Genomic DNA, 13,720 nt, shown 5'->3' with positions numbered 1-13,720 from the left:
TCAACGCGTGTGACGTTGTGGAAATGGACTACGATTGGTCCGCTCAGACTGTTGATTCCGGTTCAGCGCGAAATCACCGCCATTCTCGAATATTATTTTTCTACACGCAAAATTGGACCAAGCCGACGAGAGTATCAACGAAGAGCAAGTACGACAACTTCTACAATGTCTCGTCAAGACATTATGAGGATTGCCAAATGGCAAGCGATTCGTGGGAGGAGATTGCTGAAAATACGGGGCTGGAGGTCAGCCATTGATTGAATTTAAAAAATGGAAGAACCACCGAGACAAGTACAGTATGTGTATGTTCGGAATCGAATGACTACACGAAGCGGTGATCCAGTCGGCCAAAAACTGCCAGCTTTTTATCACTTTGTCATATTTTTGGTTGGTGCACTTCATCATTGATTGTGTACATATGTTTGCTGTGAGTGTGTGACTTATTTACGTGTCACACTTCAAGTATATGAAGAATAAAGCACAGGTTTGGTGTTGTTTTAATGTTTAATTTTCAACAACAGTTCACACATGATACATCATCACTGATTGAGAGTGCCTCGGTGCTTTTATGATAATGTGAGCATCAAGGCTTCCAACGCAGTTTGGGAAGTTCCATAGCCACCGGAAATCTGCCATGGCTTTCCACTGACTGGTTGTAGGACACAGCAAACAAATCAGAGGGCTTTGCAGACCTCGGACAAAACCCTGGACGCAGTGCTCGACGCCAGTTTGAAGCTAGCCGCCACAGCTAGCTGGTTTCCACCCGAGGCTAGAACTCTCTATGCGGCATCAAAAGTTGGACAGACCGCCTTGAATCCGTCTTCTGCGTCGCCTGCGCCTCAAGATTTGTATGATCAACATTTATTCACTGTTGATGAGCTGAAGATCCACATTCAAGCGTTCCATCTTGTATTGTTTATTTTTTTTCTCCGTTAAACTAGACGAGAGGAAGTCAACATGCATGTCCCAAAACCTTACAAACATAACGCCACAACCCCCTAGTGGCTTGGCGGTGAATTACAGAGCAACGCGTTCCCTCACCGCAGAACTATCGAATGTCAAATGACAGTCGCTGCGCCGTCACTGCAACGCGGGAGCATAACTCAGGCTTTGCTTGGGTATACTTTTTGGCTACTCTACTCAGCTCTGATAAAAGAGATCCAGGAGGCCATGCCCCAGCACACTTGCTGCTTTTATGAAGCAAAAAAAAATAAAAAAAATATTTGCAAGAATTGCGTGTCCTGCGATACAACTACTGCGCATGCGCATATTGCGATGGCGATGTTCAAATGATATATTGTGCAGGCCTACTTTGAACTACCTTGTGCAGGCATGCAAACTTGCCACCGTTCGGCGAAATTTCGCCGTTTTGAAATCAAAATGGGTCATTCTTCTGAATCACGTAGATCCGAGGAGAAAAAAAATGGGGCGGGGTCGGGGGGTCTGTCAACAAGCGAGTGAAACCGTTGACTTCAAAACCGTAGTCCATGCTCAAAACTACACTCTAGTTCAGGGGTACCCATCTGCCGAGCCGCAAACCGGTTCCGGTGCGCATGTGCTACCGGGCCGCACAGAAATGATAATTTAATAACGACCGCATTCTGGCCAAATTAATCCTGTGCCCCTGCTTAACACACCAATATCCCTGTCTACTCTAGATATAATACTACGGCATAGATTAGAATGTCTTCATAGAAATCCGTTGATTGGACTGCTAGCAGTACATCTTGCTTGTGCATATAATATATTTATGTGCACTTGTCCTCGATAATAACGTATTACTAGGCCGCGGGCGCAGCATCTTTGTTCCCGGAAATAATTAGCCCCCACACGAGCGAAGATGACTGGAAAACAGACGTCTTTGGATATTTTTTTACGGCGAAAAGGGCACCTGACGAGCCTACAACCTCGAAGACCCACGAATGGCGAAGGAGTGGATTCGTGACCCGTTTGTGAATAAACCGAGTGATTCGAGCATGTCTGTGCAACAGGAGGATCAACTTGTAGATATCGCAAATGACGGCGACCTTATTAAACGTACATTTGAGACAACAACTCTACCGAGGTTCTGGATTAAAGTCATTCCGGAATATCCTGACATGGCTACGAGAGCATTGAAAACCTTGCTGCGATTTCCAGCATCGTGTCTCTGTGAAGCGGGCTTCTTAAGTAATGCTTAACGACAAGGCGAAGTCGTTAATGGTGAGAGCGGTGTGCAGTTTTTGTGTGCAGCTAACATGGCAGGATGTATCTGTGGAGAACTTTTCTACAAGTCCTTCCATGATCAAACGTAAGTTAATATTCCTTTCTTTCAAGAAAGTTTGTGTAGTGTTTACTTTGGAATCACTGCATTTGCGCATTTTGTGGCTATGTTTAACATTACGTGCACGCGCAGAACCTCATCGTTGGAATTTTTGATGGGTTGCAAAATTTGTCAGAACACCGGTCCGTGAAAAAAAGACCCAAATAACACCGGTCCGTGGTGCAAAAAAGGTTGGGGACCCCTGCTCTAGTACGATGACTTAGACCTATCACCGCCACTCTCTTCTCGTGACAACAAATGACTGACAATAGTGAGAGACGGGAGTACAGCTGTTCTCTGCTTAATGCAAATGGGACATACTGTATATTTAATCATTTAGATTTTGTATAATTTGCTACTTAATGTGTCTTATATGTTCTGATTTCAGGATGAGAGATTTAGAATTGTATATGTTAAATTATTATGTACTGTGTTTAATTCGAGATGTCTCTGGTTGCACTATGAAATGCAGTTTTCCGTGCATGCCGTGTGTCCATGTTACTTTGTTATGGAGGTAGATTTGTGTCTTTATTATTCAATCAAAAAAAAGTTGCTTCAATCAAATAAAAAGTTGCTTCTATCAAAATATATATTTTCAATCGAAGAAAAAGTTACTTCAATCAAAAAAAATGTGTTTGAATGCAAAAATAAATTTGAAACTCAAAAAAATATATTTGAAAACCATTTTTTAAAAAATTTAAGTCAAGTTTTTTTGATTGAAACAATATTTTTGATTGAAGTCATGTAATTTTGCGTTTGGACCACATTTTGGCTAGGACATTTGTGTCTTTATTATGCAATCAAAAAATAAGTTGCTTCAAACAAAAAAAATATATATTTTCAAAGAAAAAAATCACTTCAATCAAAAATTTTAAAAAATTCAATCGTAGAAAAAAAGGTTTGAATGTGAAAAAATATTTGAGACTCAGAAATTCGCATTTGAACACTTTATTTTTCATTCAAACTGTTTTCTTTGACTGAAGCAATCCTTTTTGTGTTTGAGCCATATTAGGGGTAGGACATTTGTGTCTAAATCATTTAATCGCAATAAAAGTTGCTTTAATCAAAAAACAATTTTTAATAAAAAAAAAATCATTTGCAAAAATATTTTGAAAATATTTTTTGGGGGGGAAATATATATATATATTTTTTATTGAAGTGTCACTTCATAGAAAAGCAAAAAGTTTTAAACTTTTTTTTTTTAAAGTGGAAAAAGTTTTGAACGCACTTTTTTTTTGAAGTGGAAAACGTTTTGAAGGCACTTTTTTTCGATTGAATCATTTTGACACAAAGATTCAACTTCAACGCTAGTTCCGGTGTGTTTGAGCGGCAGGTGGCTACGCCAATGGCATAGAAGTATGAAGCAAGCATAATGGCCACCAGGGCTCCATCCAGCCATTGGAGTCTGCTGGAGTCTAAGCCGAATACGCCTTTATGAACCGCGCCTTTTCGGTTTTGCAATTAATGTATTCTGAACGCTTGTGGAATGAATTGATTGAGCTCTGTGTACCTGTGTGTGACGTGAAGCACCGCTGTGGAGAAATTCCCGCCCCGCAAGTAAATGTCGGATCGCTGTCAAGCACCTGTGTAATAGAAGCCGAGTAACGCCCTTTCTCGCTTACGAGCGAAGTGTAAGTGAAACAAGAAAGAAAACAAATAGCTATGGCTAGCGGAGGAGTGAAGAGACCGAATTTTGAGGAAGCACCGGCTTCTTTCAAATCTGCGGTGTGGCAACATTTTGGTTTCCCTTTGGATTACAATGCGGAGGGAGAGAAAATATTGAAGAAAATAAAAATTGCAAACATTGCTCTGCGCTTGTTCCCCATGCATTATTAATGGCAACACTTTTATAACATGACACCTCAGCCAGCATCACCCACAGATACCACTTTCTCAGGGTAGGACAACCCCGAAGATGACACCAGTGAAAACACACGGCGGGCTTCGTTAATTTATTTGCAACGCTTGACCCGCGTCACATGGTTCCCTCGCGGACATATTTCTCCAACAACGTAATCCCCGACATTTATGAAATGGCACGCAAAGCCATCGAAGATGATTTCGCTAAAGCACATAGTTTCGCCATGACCACTGATAGTTGGACGTCCCGTGCTAGAGTGCTACTACCTAACTGTGACGGTCCACTATAATTCATACCTGTCAAGTTGTACGGTCTCGTCGTAATTTGTACAAGTGAGCACTGATTTTTAAATGTGTACGCTGTACGTTACGTTCAAAATCTGCACATTTTTCGTGCATTACGGTTTGTTTTTTTTCATCCGTTCTGATTTGGTCACTGTTTCTGCAACGAGACACTAGCCACGTTTACATGCTGACTTTTATTCATACCGATTCAAATCATTCCGAATGGAAATTTCACATCAGCTGTTTACATGTCACTTCATCTATTCCGATCCAGCGTTTACATGTGACTGCCTTTATTCCGAAAGGACGTTTGACAACTGCCGTCTGACATGCGCAGATTAATCAAAACAAAGCGTCACGTTGCAAAACATGGAGATTGATCGTCAGATCAGCTGCTGTTTTAACTTTTCGAGTGGAAACAAAACAAAACTTCAGAATGACACGCCGTTCATTTAAAAAGTTGTGTGGGTGCGCTGTGCGTGTGCTTGGAAGCCATGTTGCAAGTGACGTTACTTACATCACCAAGTCACGTCACCACGTCAGTACGGAGCATGCGCAGAAAGAACGCAACCAGACACCATTCCGCTTCCCTGTTTACATGATATAATTTTACTTCTAATCGGTTTGGGAAAAGGAATATTCCACCCCTGTGAAACGGAATGAAATTCCATTCGGTTTGGGCCTGTTCATTCCGAATGAGGTGTTTATATGGAACACATTTATTCGGTTTGAACAAATATTCCGATTGTAATTGGAATATTTGACTCCATGTAAACGTGGCTAATGTTCGTTAATACGTTGGTTGAATGACGCGAGAAAAGTCAGACACGGAGAGGGAAGAGTGTTTGTTGAGACGCTGTACCAAACGCGATGCTAGGCAAGGCGGCTCCAATATTTCCTGACTGTAGCCGACAGCATACGATCTACGCCTAGAAATCTCATGCATATAGAACTACATGCAAAAGGACAGACTCGGTAGCGTTAGTAAACAGCCACCATTTTAGAGCAGTAAACTTCTCAGAAAGGCTCTGTTGTAGTAAACCTTCCGAGCGAACCTAAGCAACTTTTTATGTAAAATACTCCTAAATCGGAAAAATCTTGACTTGAGTCTATCTTTAAAGGATGAAACAGTTTAAAAATTTTCACATGTCGAAAGTAGACAGAAGGGAACTAATGCAAAAACGGGAGCAATTTTATCAACTTTAACTGTTGATTCACAACATTAAATGACCTCCAAACATAGCAAAGGTTACTATGTTTTTGGGTTTGTTTTTTTGTTTTTTTTATGAGAAGAAAATAACATGAAAGGTATCACCAGTTACTTTGCCAAGTAACTTTTTTACTACTGTGTGTGTATTTCAGTAGTCAGTCACAACACTAGCTAAAGAGCTAAGAGGCATTTTAACAGTCGAAAATGTTTACATTTTAAGTGTTTATTTCATTTTTAAAAAAAAGCAAAATAAAGGCAGTTTAAAAAAAAAAAAAAAAAAAAAAAAAGCAAAACACAAACCGAAACCGAACTGAAACCGTGATCTCAAAACCGAGGTTCAAACCGAACCGTGGGCTAACCGAACCGTTGCACCCCTATTGAATACCATACTCAATAGACTTGAATTGCTTACTTGTTAAAAAAAAAAAAAAAAAAAAAAAAACTTCATGAAAACATTTCGTTGACTGGCTGGTCCTCTCCCTCGCTGTAGGTGGCAGCACTTCTTCGGACGTTGGATGCGTTCGTTGTTTATTCAGCAAAAAAAAGAAGTCAAAGGCGGCCTTTGGCAATACTGCACGTTTAGCTCGATATTTTCTCCAGTGTTGTAACAGCTAAATCGAAATATCTCTTTCTCCCTTCGGATGCTGTTGGACCCGTGGCGCGTTTTGCTTACACACACATTAATGTAAGTGTACACCGATATCTTTGGGTTAAACAATCAGGAACAAACACAATGATGAAACAAGTCGCTATTGTCTGCGTAGGTGAACTAGTTCAACTTGATCCGTGTCGATGATTTTTGGGGGGTCTGTCGACTTCCTATAAACTCCGACAAGTAGCATCGTCTTGCTGAATATATCCGCGTTTCCCTTTGGAGATTTGTTGTAGTATGTTTTGAAATGTACTATGGGAGCACAACAGCTAACCATAAATATAAACTGGTCGGGGTAGCACGTGCGCTAAAGTGATGCGCCCATCATCGGACTAGTTCATTTACGAGTCTCCGTGTGCATTCCATAGCACGCTTAATTAAACAAAAAGCGGCTCGGACAAAACGTTAGAGTGTCGTCGTCAAGATTATCAACCTTCTTACGGTTTGTCACTCCGAAACATCCAACATAAACAAAGTATAATGTGGCGCCTTTTTAAGGGACAGTGGTATCCCGACTACTCTCGTTTCACAACTTCTATCCGATATATCCCCTCAAGTTGAAGTTATGTTATTGTTTACAAAGAAATGAGGCAATAAAAAGCCTAGATATTGGGTAGACACACTTATTTAGTTCATTAAAAAAGTGAAAAGGTTACTTTAGAACCAACTCAACTGGTGCCGTTTACGTACATGGACATAAAACTTCACTCTTTTTGTGGTCAGCCCATTAAAGGTGTCATAAACAATTTTTGATTCAATCGGTGCCTTTTACGTTTGTGGACATTAAATTTTACTTTCAGATTTTTGCCAGCCTATTAAAGATGATGTTATGCATTTTTTCGTAGTTCCGGAAAGACGTTGTTACGTCATTTCTCGACACGGAAGAGTCCTAAACTCGGGACGAAAGTGAAATAATTTATGCCTTCCATTGAACTTTAGTGCTGAATCGTAAGGGTGTATGCTGTTTTATATCTATTTGTATTATTTTCTAACTACAAGGAAAGAAAAAGTCTGCTATTTTGTGTTCGTTCCCAGATAACAACTCCCACTGGTGGATACTATAACAGAGTCATGTCTGGAATGGATCTAGTGGACAGAAAGAGTCGATGGCAGGAGATTCAGAAAGGTTTACAGTTTATCCAGTAAGTGTAAACAGCAAAAAGTCCAGTTCGATGCTAGATGCTATCTAAACATTGAGCCTCAGTTGGTGTTGCTGAGTGTGCAAGCTAAAATTGGTAGTTTCCCTACAAACTTGGAAAATGAATTCTTTTTAAACACATTTAACAGAGCTAAACTCTTGTTGTGTGATCTGGTTTTAAATTACATCGAGGAAGTGTAATAGCAAAGGTCAAATTGTATTTGCCATAATACTGTTTTATGGGGCTGGAATATACTGGCATGTAAAGCAAAACTCATGTTAAACTTAAAAAACTTAACAACTAGTGTTGAACTTTATAATTGGAAATCTATTATTACATGTTTTCCCTCTCTCCTAGATCACCATTACCATATCCTGGAACTCAAAATCATTACGAAGTAAGCTACATCTCATTATTAAATCTCTGTACGCAAAGTATAACTATTAATGGTTGTTCGCCTTTTTGGTTGTTAGGTGTTCATTAAGGATCTTATTTGGAATCTTTTTGGAGAAGGCAATGATGTGTTTAAAGAGGGCGACTGGACAAAATCCATCGAGATGTATACGGAAGCCTTGAATATAGCTGATTATGCCTCTGCGGAGAAAATCCATATGGCATCTAGTATACTAGAGCAGCTTTACGCAAATAGAGCTGCCGCATACCTAAGCATCATTCCGGTGAGTTGTAGGTGTCCAAATCACGATGTGATTAAATTTGTTTGTGAGAATAAAGTAGGTGAAATGACAAACACATTGGCTGTTGAAATTAGAGCCTGTTCAACCTTTGGTTCAAATGTAAAATGATTGTAAATGAGGGTGGGAACCTCTGGGTGCCCCACGATACGATACGCTTTACAAAACAAGACTCATGATAACGATGATCTCACGATATGGCGATGCAACATTTATCAAGACAACTCGTAATCAGAACAAAACGGCTCTTTTCATCATTCTGCTATGAATTGGAATGAGATTATCACAGGTAGACATCCAATCCATTTGAAGTGGGAATGTTCATTCACTGCCATCCCAAGAGGAGTTCCAAAAAATCGATTATTACATGCATCGCATTCAACACGTGACGATTCGATTACGATTCATAAAGGTTCAAAAACATTGATTTTCCCTCATAACTTTATGGCAGCCGCTCGTAGCAGAACGAAATTCAAGACACGTCTGCTGCCCGGGCACAGTTAACAGGCGCACGCACGTTATGATAGCTGCTGCCAGTTACTGAGAAAGAGATTTAAAATGTCCTTCTTAAAAGACTGGAAAATAAAATTGTGTATGAGACAGGACAAGAAGCGCGACCCGGCGTTTTGTGCGCAAGTTATTTTTTAGAGCAAGAGGGGAAGAGAGATAGTTCGTTGCTCCTTGTCTTTCAAATATCCAGCAGTAGTTTTAAGGCATTTCAATTGAAAAATGTCCTGAGTGTGTTGCTTAGACCTGTGTGCATCTGTAAGAGGTGAGTACACGAACCCTCATTGTTGTTGTTTTTGAGATGTTAATAGTTAGCGCCGAGTGCTAAGCTAACTAGCTAATTCGCTATGGTTTATTTCATATGCAGAATGTGTAAAATCACGATTAAGTACAGCAGTAACACTACAAACATAGTACAAATAGTACAGAAATCTGTGAAAACAAAGTAGGCTATATTGGTCAAAAGAAGTCTTATTGGCAGGGACAGGAACATTCGTTCATTCGCTGCCATCCCTCCCACTTCAAACGGATTGGACGTCTACTAATGTTAAACTCATTCCAATTCACAGCAGAAGCTTGTTTTTCTGTTTGTTAGTTGTTTGTAGAATATCCTAGAATGATTTCCTGACCAATGTACTGATAATCGTTGTATCGTCAGGTCATCGTTATCGTGAGGTACCAAGAGGTTCCCCCTCCTAGTGCGGACACTGATACATGCTAATTGTTTGTGTGGATTGTTAATGCTGTTTTAGCAGCTAGTTGTATACGGAAATTCGAATTGCTGTTATTGAACATAAAACTGGTTTCATTTTTTTTTTGTGTATTCTGCAAGTGTTGATGTCATGAGCAGGTACAGTAAATAGTCTGAGAACCACACGAACGTCTGACAGTGTCATTTTGGCACTTAGCTCACTTTCTAGCTTGGACTTATCTCCAACTTCTTCACGAGGACAGTACAATGATCTATAATACATGATTTTGGATAGTTATTTTGAGATTTGGGGGGTATTCAGGGGTTACTTAATTGGTTAATTCTGACTTGCGCGAAAATTTGGGTGACGTTGCCAGCGTAGAAACTGAACCCGTTCGTAACCCGGGGACTACCTGTATTGTCACACTCCTAGTTGTAAAACTTAACAATTATCTGTTTATGATCATCCTATTGAATTGTCTTTCTCAGGGATTCTACGACCACGCACTAGAAGATTGTGAAAAGGCCCTGAGGCTAAATGACGGCAACTATAAAGCACTGTATAGGAAAGCGAAGTCTTTAAACGAAATGGGGAGGCATCAAGAGGCCTATGACGCTGTAGCAAAATGCTCTCTAGTTGTGCCTCAGGTAAGTAAAGGAGGGTAGACCTCCAGTTTTGACTCCGAATAAATCAGATTATTTAAACACAGGGATTAATAATGTTCTTCTACTGGATGTCATTCAAGTGTACTTGATATCAAGATGTACTTGGTGTATAATTCGTAGGGCTGCAGCTATCGATTATTTAAGTAAACGATTAATCAATAATAGTTGGTTCGAGTATTCGGAATCCAAACATTTAATGCCTTGCAGAATAAGTTTAAGGAGATATAAAACGAAAGAAGTGTTCTTGCCTTCAATAACATTTATTTTGGCTTGCTAAGATAGCACTTTAAAAAGAGTATTAAAGACTATTACAACACCTGGGGAAATGCTAATATTCCATCATTTATCCATAAACGAATGCCTTTTGGATTCATATCATGCCACTTCGTGTAATTACCCACATCGCAACACCAAGAAAAAGATAGAAATTTGGATCAATTGTCAAGCTAAAACGACTGGCGCCCGAGATCCCCGAAACTAGCATATTGTGCGCGGGACGTTACAGCTAGGAAACACCCGGCTCAGTTCTTGGGTCCTGACAAAGTACTGAATGGCGACGATGATGGCGGACAATTTTGTTTCTAGTTGCAGCGACGAATCCGACATAACGAACGTTCTTCTAATAGTGAAGAGGAGAGTTATAACCTTTCTTTGGTGATCTATTTTCAATAATTTCTCATGAATGTGATTTATTTTTTTGTTAACTTTATTAATATTTGTTATCTTGCCACATAACGATTATATTGATATCTCACAGCCCCTTAGTATTATAATTCTCTTTAAACACAAATACAAAATAAAATTCCTGAGTGTTTCTTGACTTTCTTTAGACTGCAGAATTGCACTTTCATTTCACAAGTGTGATATAATGCAGTGTTTTTCAACCTTTTTTGACTCATGGCACTTTTTTACATTGGAAAAAATCTCGCGGCACACCATAAACCAAAAATTGTCCAAAATTATTTTCTGTACAGTATATTTAATTATAAAATCTCAGTATTTATACTTACTAGGGCTGTCCCAAACGACTAATTTCCTCCCGATTAGTCAGTCGACTATATTTACGATTAGTCGACTAATCTAATAATTAAAAAAAAATTTTTTTTTAACTAATTTAATAATGAAATTTTTGGCGAAGCCTATTAATTAGCAAAAAACATTTTGGAACACCTACATTCTTTATTAACATATACATAAATAACATAAATATCAATTATAAATCACAAACAATGAGGTCAAATACTGCTGGCATTAACCGGTGCAAAAAAATGTAAACGGAAACACTGTGACGTTACGTTTTTAACAGGAGTCAAAACAATTCGTACTCTTTTTGCGGTTTGTCATTGTCTATATTGTTCTAAATGTTAAAATTAATCGCAATGTCCCGGACAATCATTTTCAGAATATTTTGTGTGAGTTCAGACGCTATTTCTGGTGTGCATTCCGCATTTTTTGGGGAGGGGAAAAACTATTCAACTTTTTTTTGTTTTAACCTGAAAATAGATAAAGCCGAGGGCACACTGAAATATTCCCACAACTATTTTGAATGAAAGGCACACATAGTCATAGTAACAAAAATTAAATATATAGTATTAATTTTACAGTATACTACTATATGTATATACACAATAATACAATAATACTTTATAATATAAAGTAACATTAGTGCAGTCATGGATCACAGTAAGCAGGCGAGTGTTGTGTTTCCATATATATTTTTAATTATGTATATACAGGATATATATATACATATATTTTTTTCCAATCAAGTGGGACCTTTCATGATCCTAATACATTTAATAATAATAAAATATATAACTACATTATATATATATATATATATATATATATATATATCTGTGTGTGTGTGTGTGTGGCTGAGTGGTTAGCACGTCTGCCTCACAGTTCTGAGATCAAGGGTTCAATCCCGGGCTTCGGCCTTCCTGTGTGGAGTTTGCATGTTCTCCCCGTGCCTGCGTGGGTTTCCTCCGGGAACTCCGGTTTCCTCCCACATCCCAAAAACATGCATGGTAGGGCTGATTGAACACTCTAAATTTTCCGTAGGTATGAGTGTGTGCGTGAATGGTTGTATGTCTCCTTGTGCCCTGCGATTGGCTGGCAACCAGTTCAGGGTGTCCCCTGCCTACTGCACGTAGTTAGCTGGGATAGGCTCCAGCACCTCCGCGACCCTCGTGAGGAAAAGCGGCATGGAAAATGAATGAATGAATGAATGAATATATATATATATATATATATATCATTATTATTATTTTTAATTATATATATCATTATTATTATTATTATTTTATTAACTAAAAATGCACGTTGATACGACGCACATAAAGGCAACTTCAATTTTTTAAAAAAATCGTTAGAAAGTTGTATGGACTTACATTCCGCTAGCTTGTTGTTTCTTGTTGGCTTCTGATATACACCTGGGTGACGGCGCTTCAAGTGTTCGTTCATAGCCGACGTGCTACCGTGGTATGCAGCTCAGCTTAGCATAAAGTACACACAGTAGCACACTCCATATTTTCCTTGAAATATTTTCAGGCTCTGGCTAGTCTGGTCCTCTTTTTTGGCTTTATGCCGCTTTCACCTTGTTACCAATTCTGCCCTTCTTGGTAATTGGCGTTTTTAACTGTTCGCCGTTGTGAGGAGATTCACTTGACAAGTTGTCGTCGGTTCGTCCGATTTCCTCCTCAGGAAGGCGGCGGCGTGCATAAAAACACCGAGAGAAGTCGGATGGCTTTTTATGGATACTTTTATTGACCAAAACAAAAAACAGCCACTTAACTCCGCGCTGCCCGCGCATTTTTCCAACTCTCACCGATCTCGTTCCCTCCCTCTCTCTTGCTCGCCCACTTTCTTTCTCTCCGCTCAATCTGGCAATGCCGGTCACATTGATAATAACAGCGGCCTCCTTGGGGGTGCCAGTAACAACCGCTTGCATCGCGAGCGCCCGCCATTCTAAATTTTATCTGCATGTAATTTTTTTAACCTGTCATTACCCGTCGACGGTATGTTTTACCCGTCGACGCATTTATGTCATCGATGACGTCGACTAGTCGGGACAGCTCTAATACTTACTCAGTGTGAAACTTGAGCCTGTTTAGATGAACACAAAGTTGATATCCTTATTCTACCACAGCTCTGCCTTTGTTTTTTTATTTATTTATTTTTTTTTTATTTTTATTATTTTCTTTTATAGCAGTTAGGCTTGAAAAAGCTCTAAATTATCAGACAAGGGGACTTGAGCAATGTCTTTAACCACATCAGGCCCGAGCGAGCATCACGCAGACAATGGCGTTGTAGGCAGGTAGTATTAGTCTCTGTCACGGTGTGGGACTTTTTGGATTTAGCAACAAGGTAATTGGCTTTGAGGGCTTTCTCATATACCTTTGTAGTTTTTATCAAAAAAGTTGCCTGTTTCTCTGTGTTTTCACGATGGCGAACAAAATAGTCCATCGAGTAGTATTGAAGTGACGGGTGTTTAGTTTGGAGATGACGTTAAGGAGAGCTGCTTGTGTCGCGTTCAAGAACTGCTCGGATTTCTAGCCGTCAGCCATTTTGCTGTCCTTGACAATGTGTTGGAATATAACACACGGGGAGGATTGACTGTCGTCACATATGGATAAAATAGAAAGGACACTTTCGAGTATATCGACACATGACGAGTCTAACCAAATAATGTGCAGTAGACGTGCTGGGGTCCA

The 13,720-nt window shown here is 39.4% G+C and overlaps 1 protein-coding gene across 3 annotated transcripts in view; it reads left to right on the top strand.

Annotated features, from left to right (window-relative positions):
- zc3h7a (zinc finger CCCH-type containing 7A) overlaps positions 1-13,720 on the top strand; it is a 69,152-nt gene that overhangs the window by 28,423 nt on the left and 27,009 nt on the right. For 2 of the 3 annotated variants that reach the window (XM_057861450.1, XM_057861452.1), the window contains 4 exons: positions 7,345-7,451; positions 7,806-7,845; positions 7,922-8,125; positions 9,828-9,986. In XM_057861450.1, coding sequence (XP_057717433.1) covers positions 7,345-7,451; positions 7,806-7,845; positions 7,922-8,125; positions 9,828-9,986 — 510 coding nt within the window. Of the gene's footprint in view, positions 1-6,184; positions 6,343-7,344; positions 7,452-7,805; positions 7,846-7,921; positions 8,126-9,827; positions 9,987-13,720 lie in introns of those variants that run through there. The other variant, XM_057861451.1, reaches the window with a different exon arrangement.

The sequence above is a fragment of the Corythoichthys intestinalis genome, chromosome 16 (assembly GCF_030265065.1).
Source record: "Corythoichthys intestinalis isolate RoL2023-P3 chromosome 16, ASM3026506v1, whole genome shotgun sequence".
Lineage (NCBI taxonomy): Eukaryota > Metazoa > Chordata > Actinopteri > Syngnathiformes > Syngnathidae > Corythoichthys > Corythoichthys intestinalis.
Note: the sequence above shows the minus strand (reverse complement) of the source record. Positions and strands in the feature narration are given on the sequence as shown.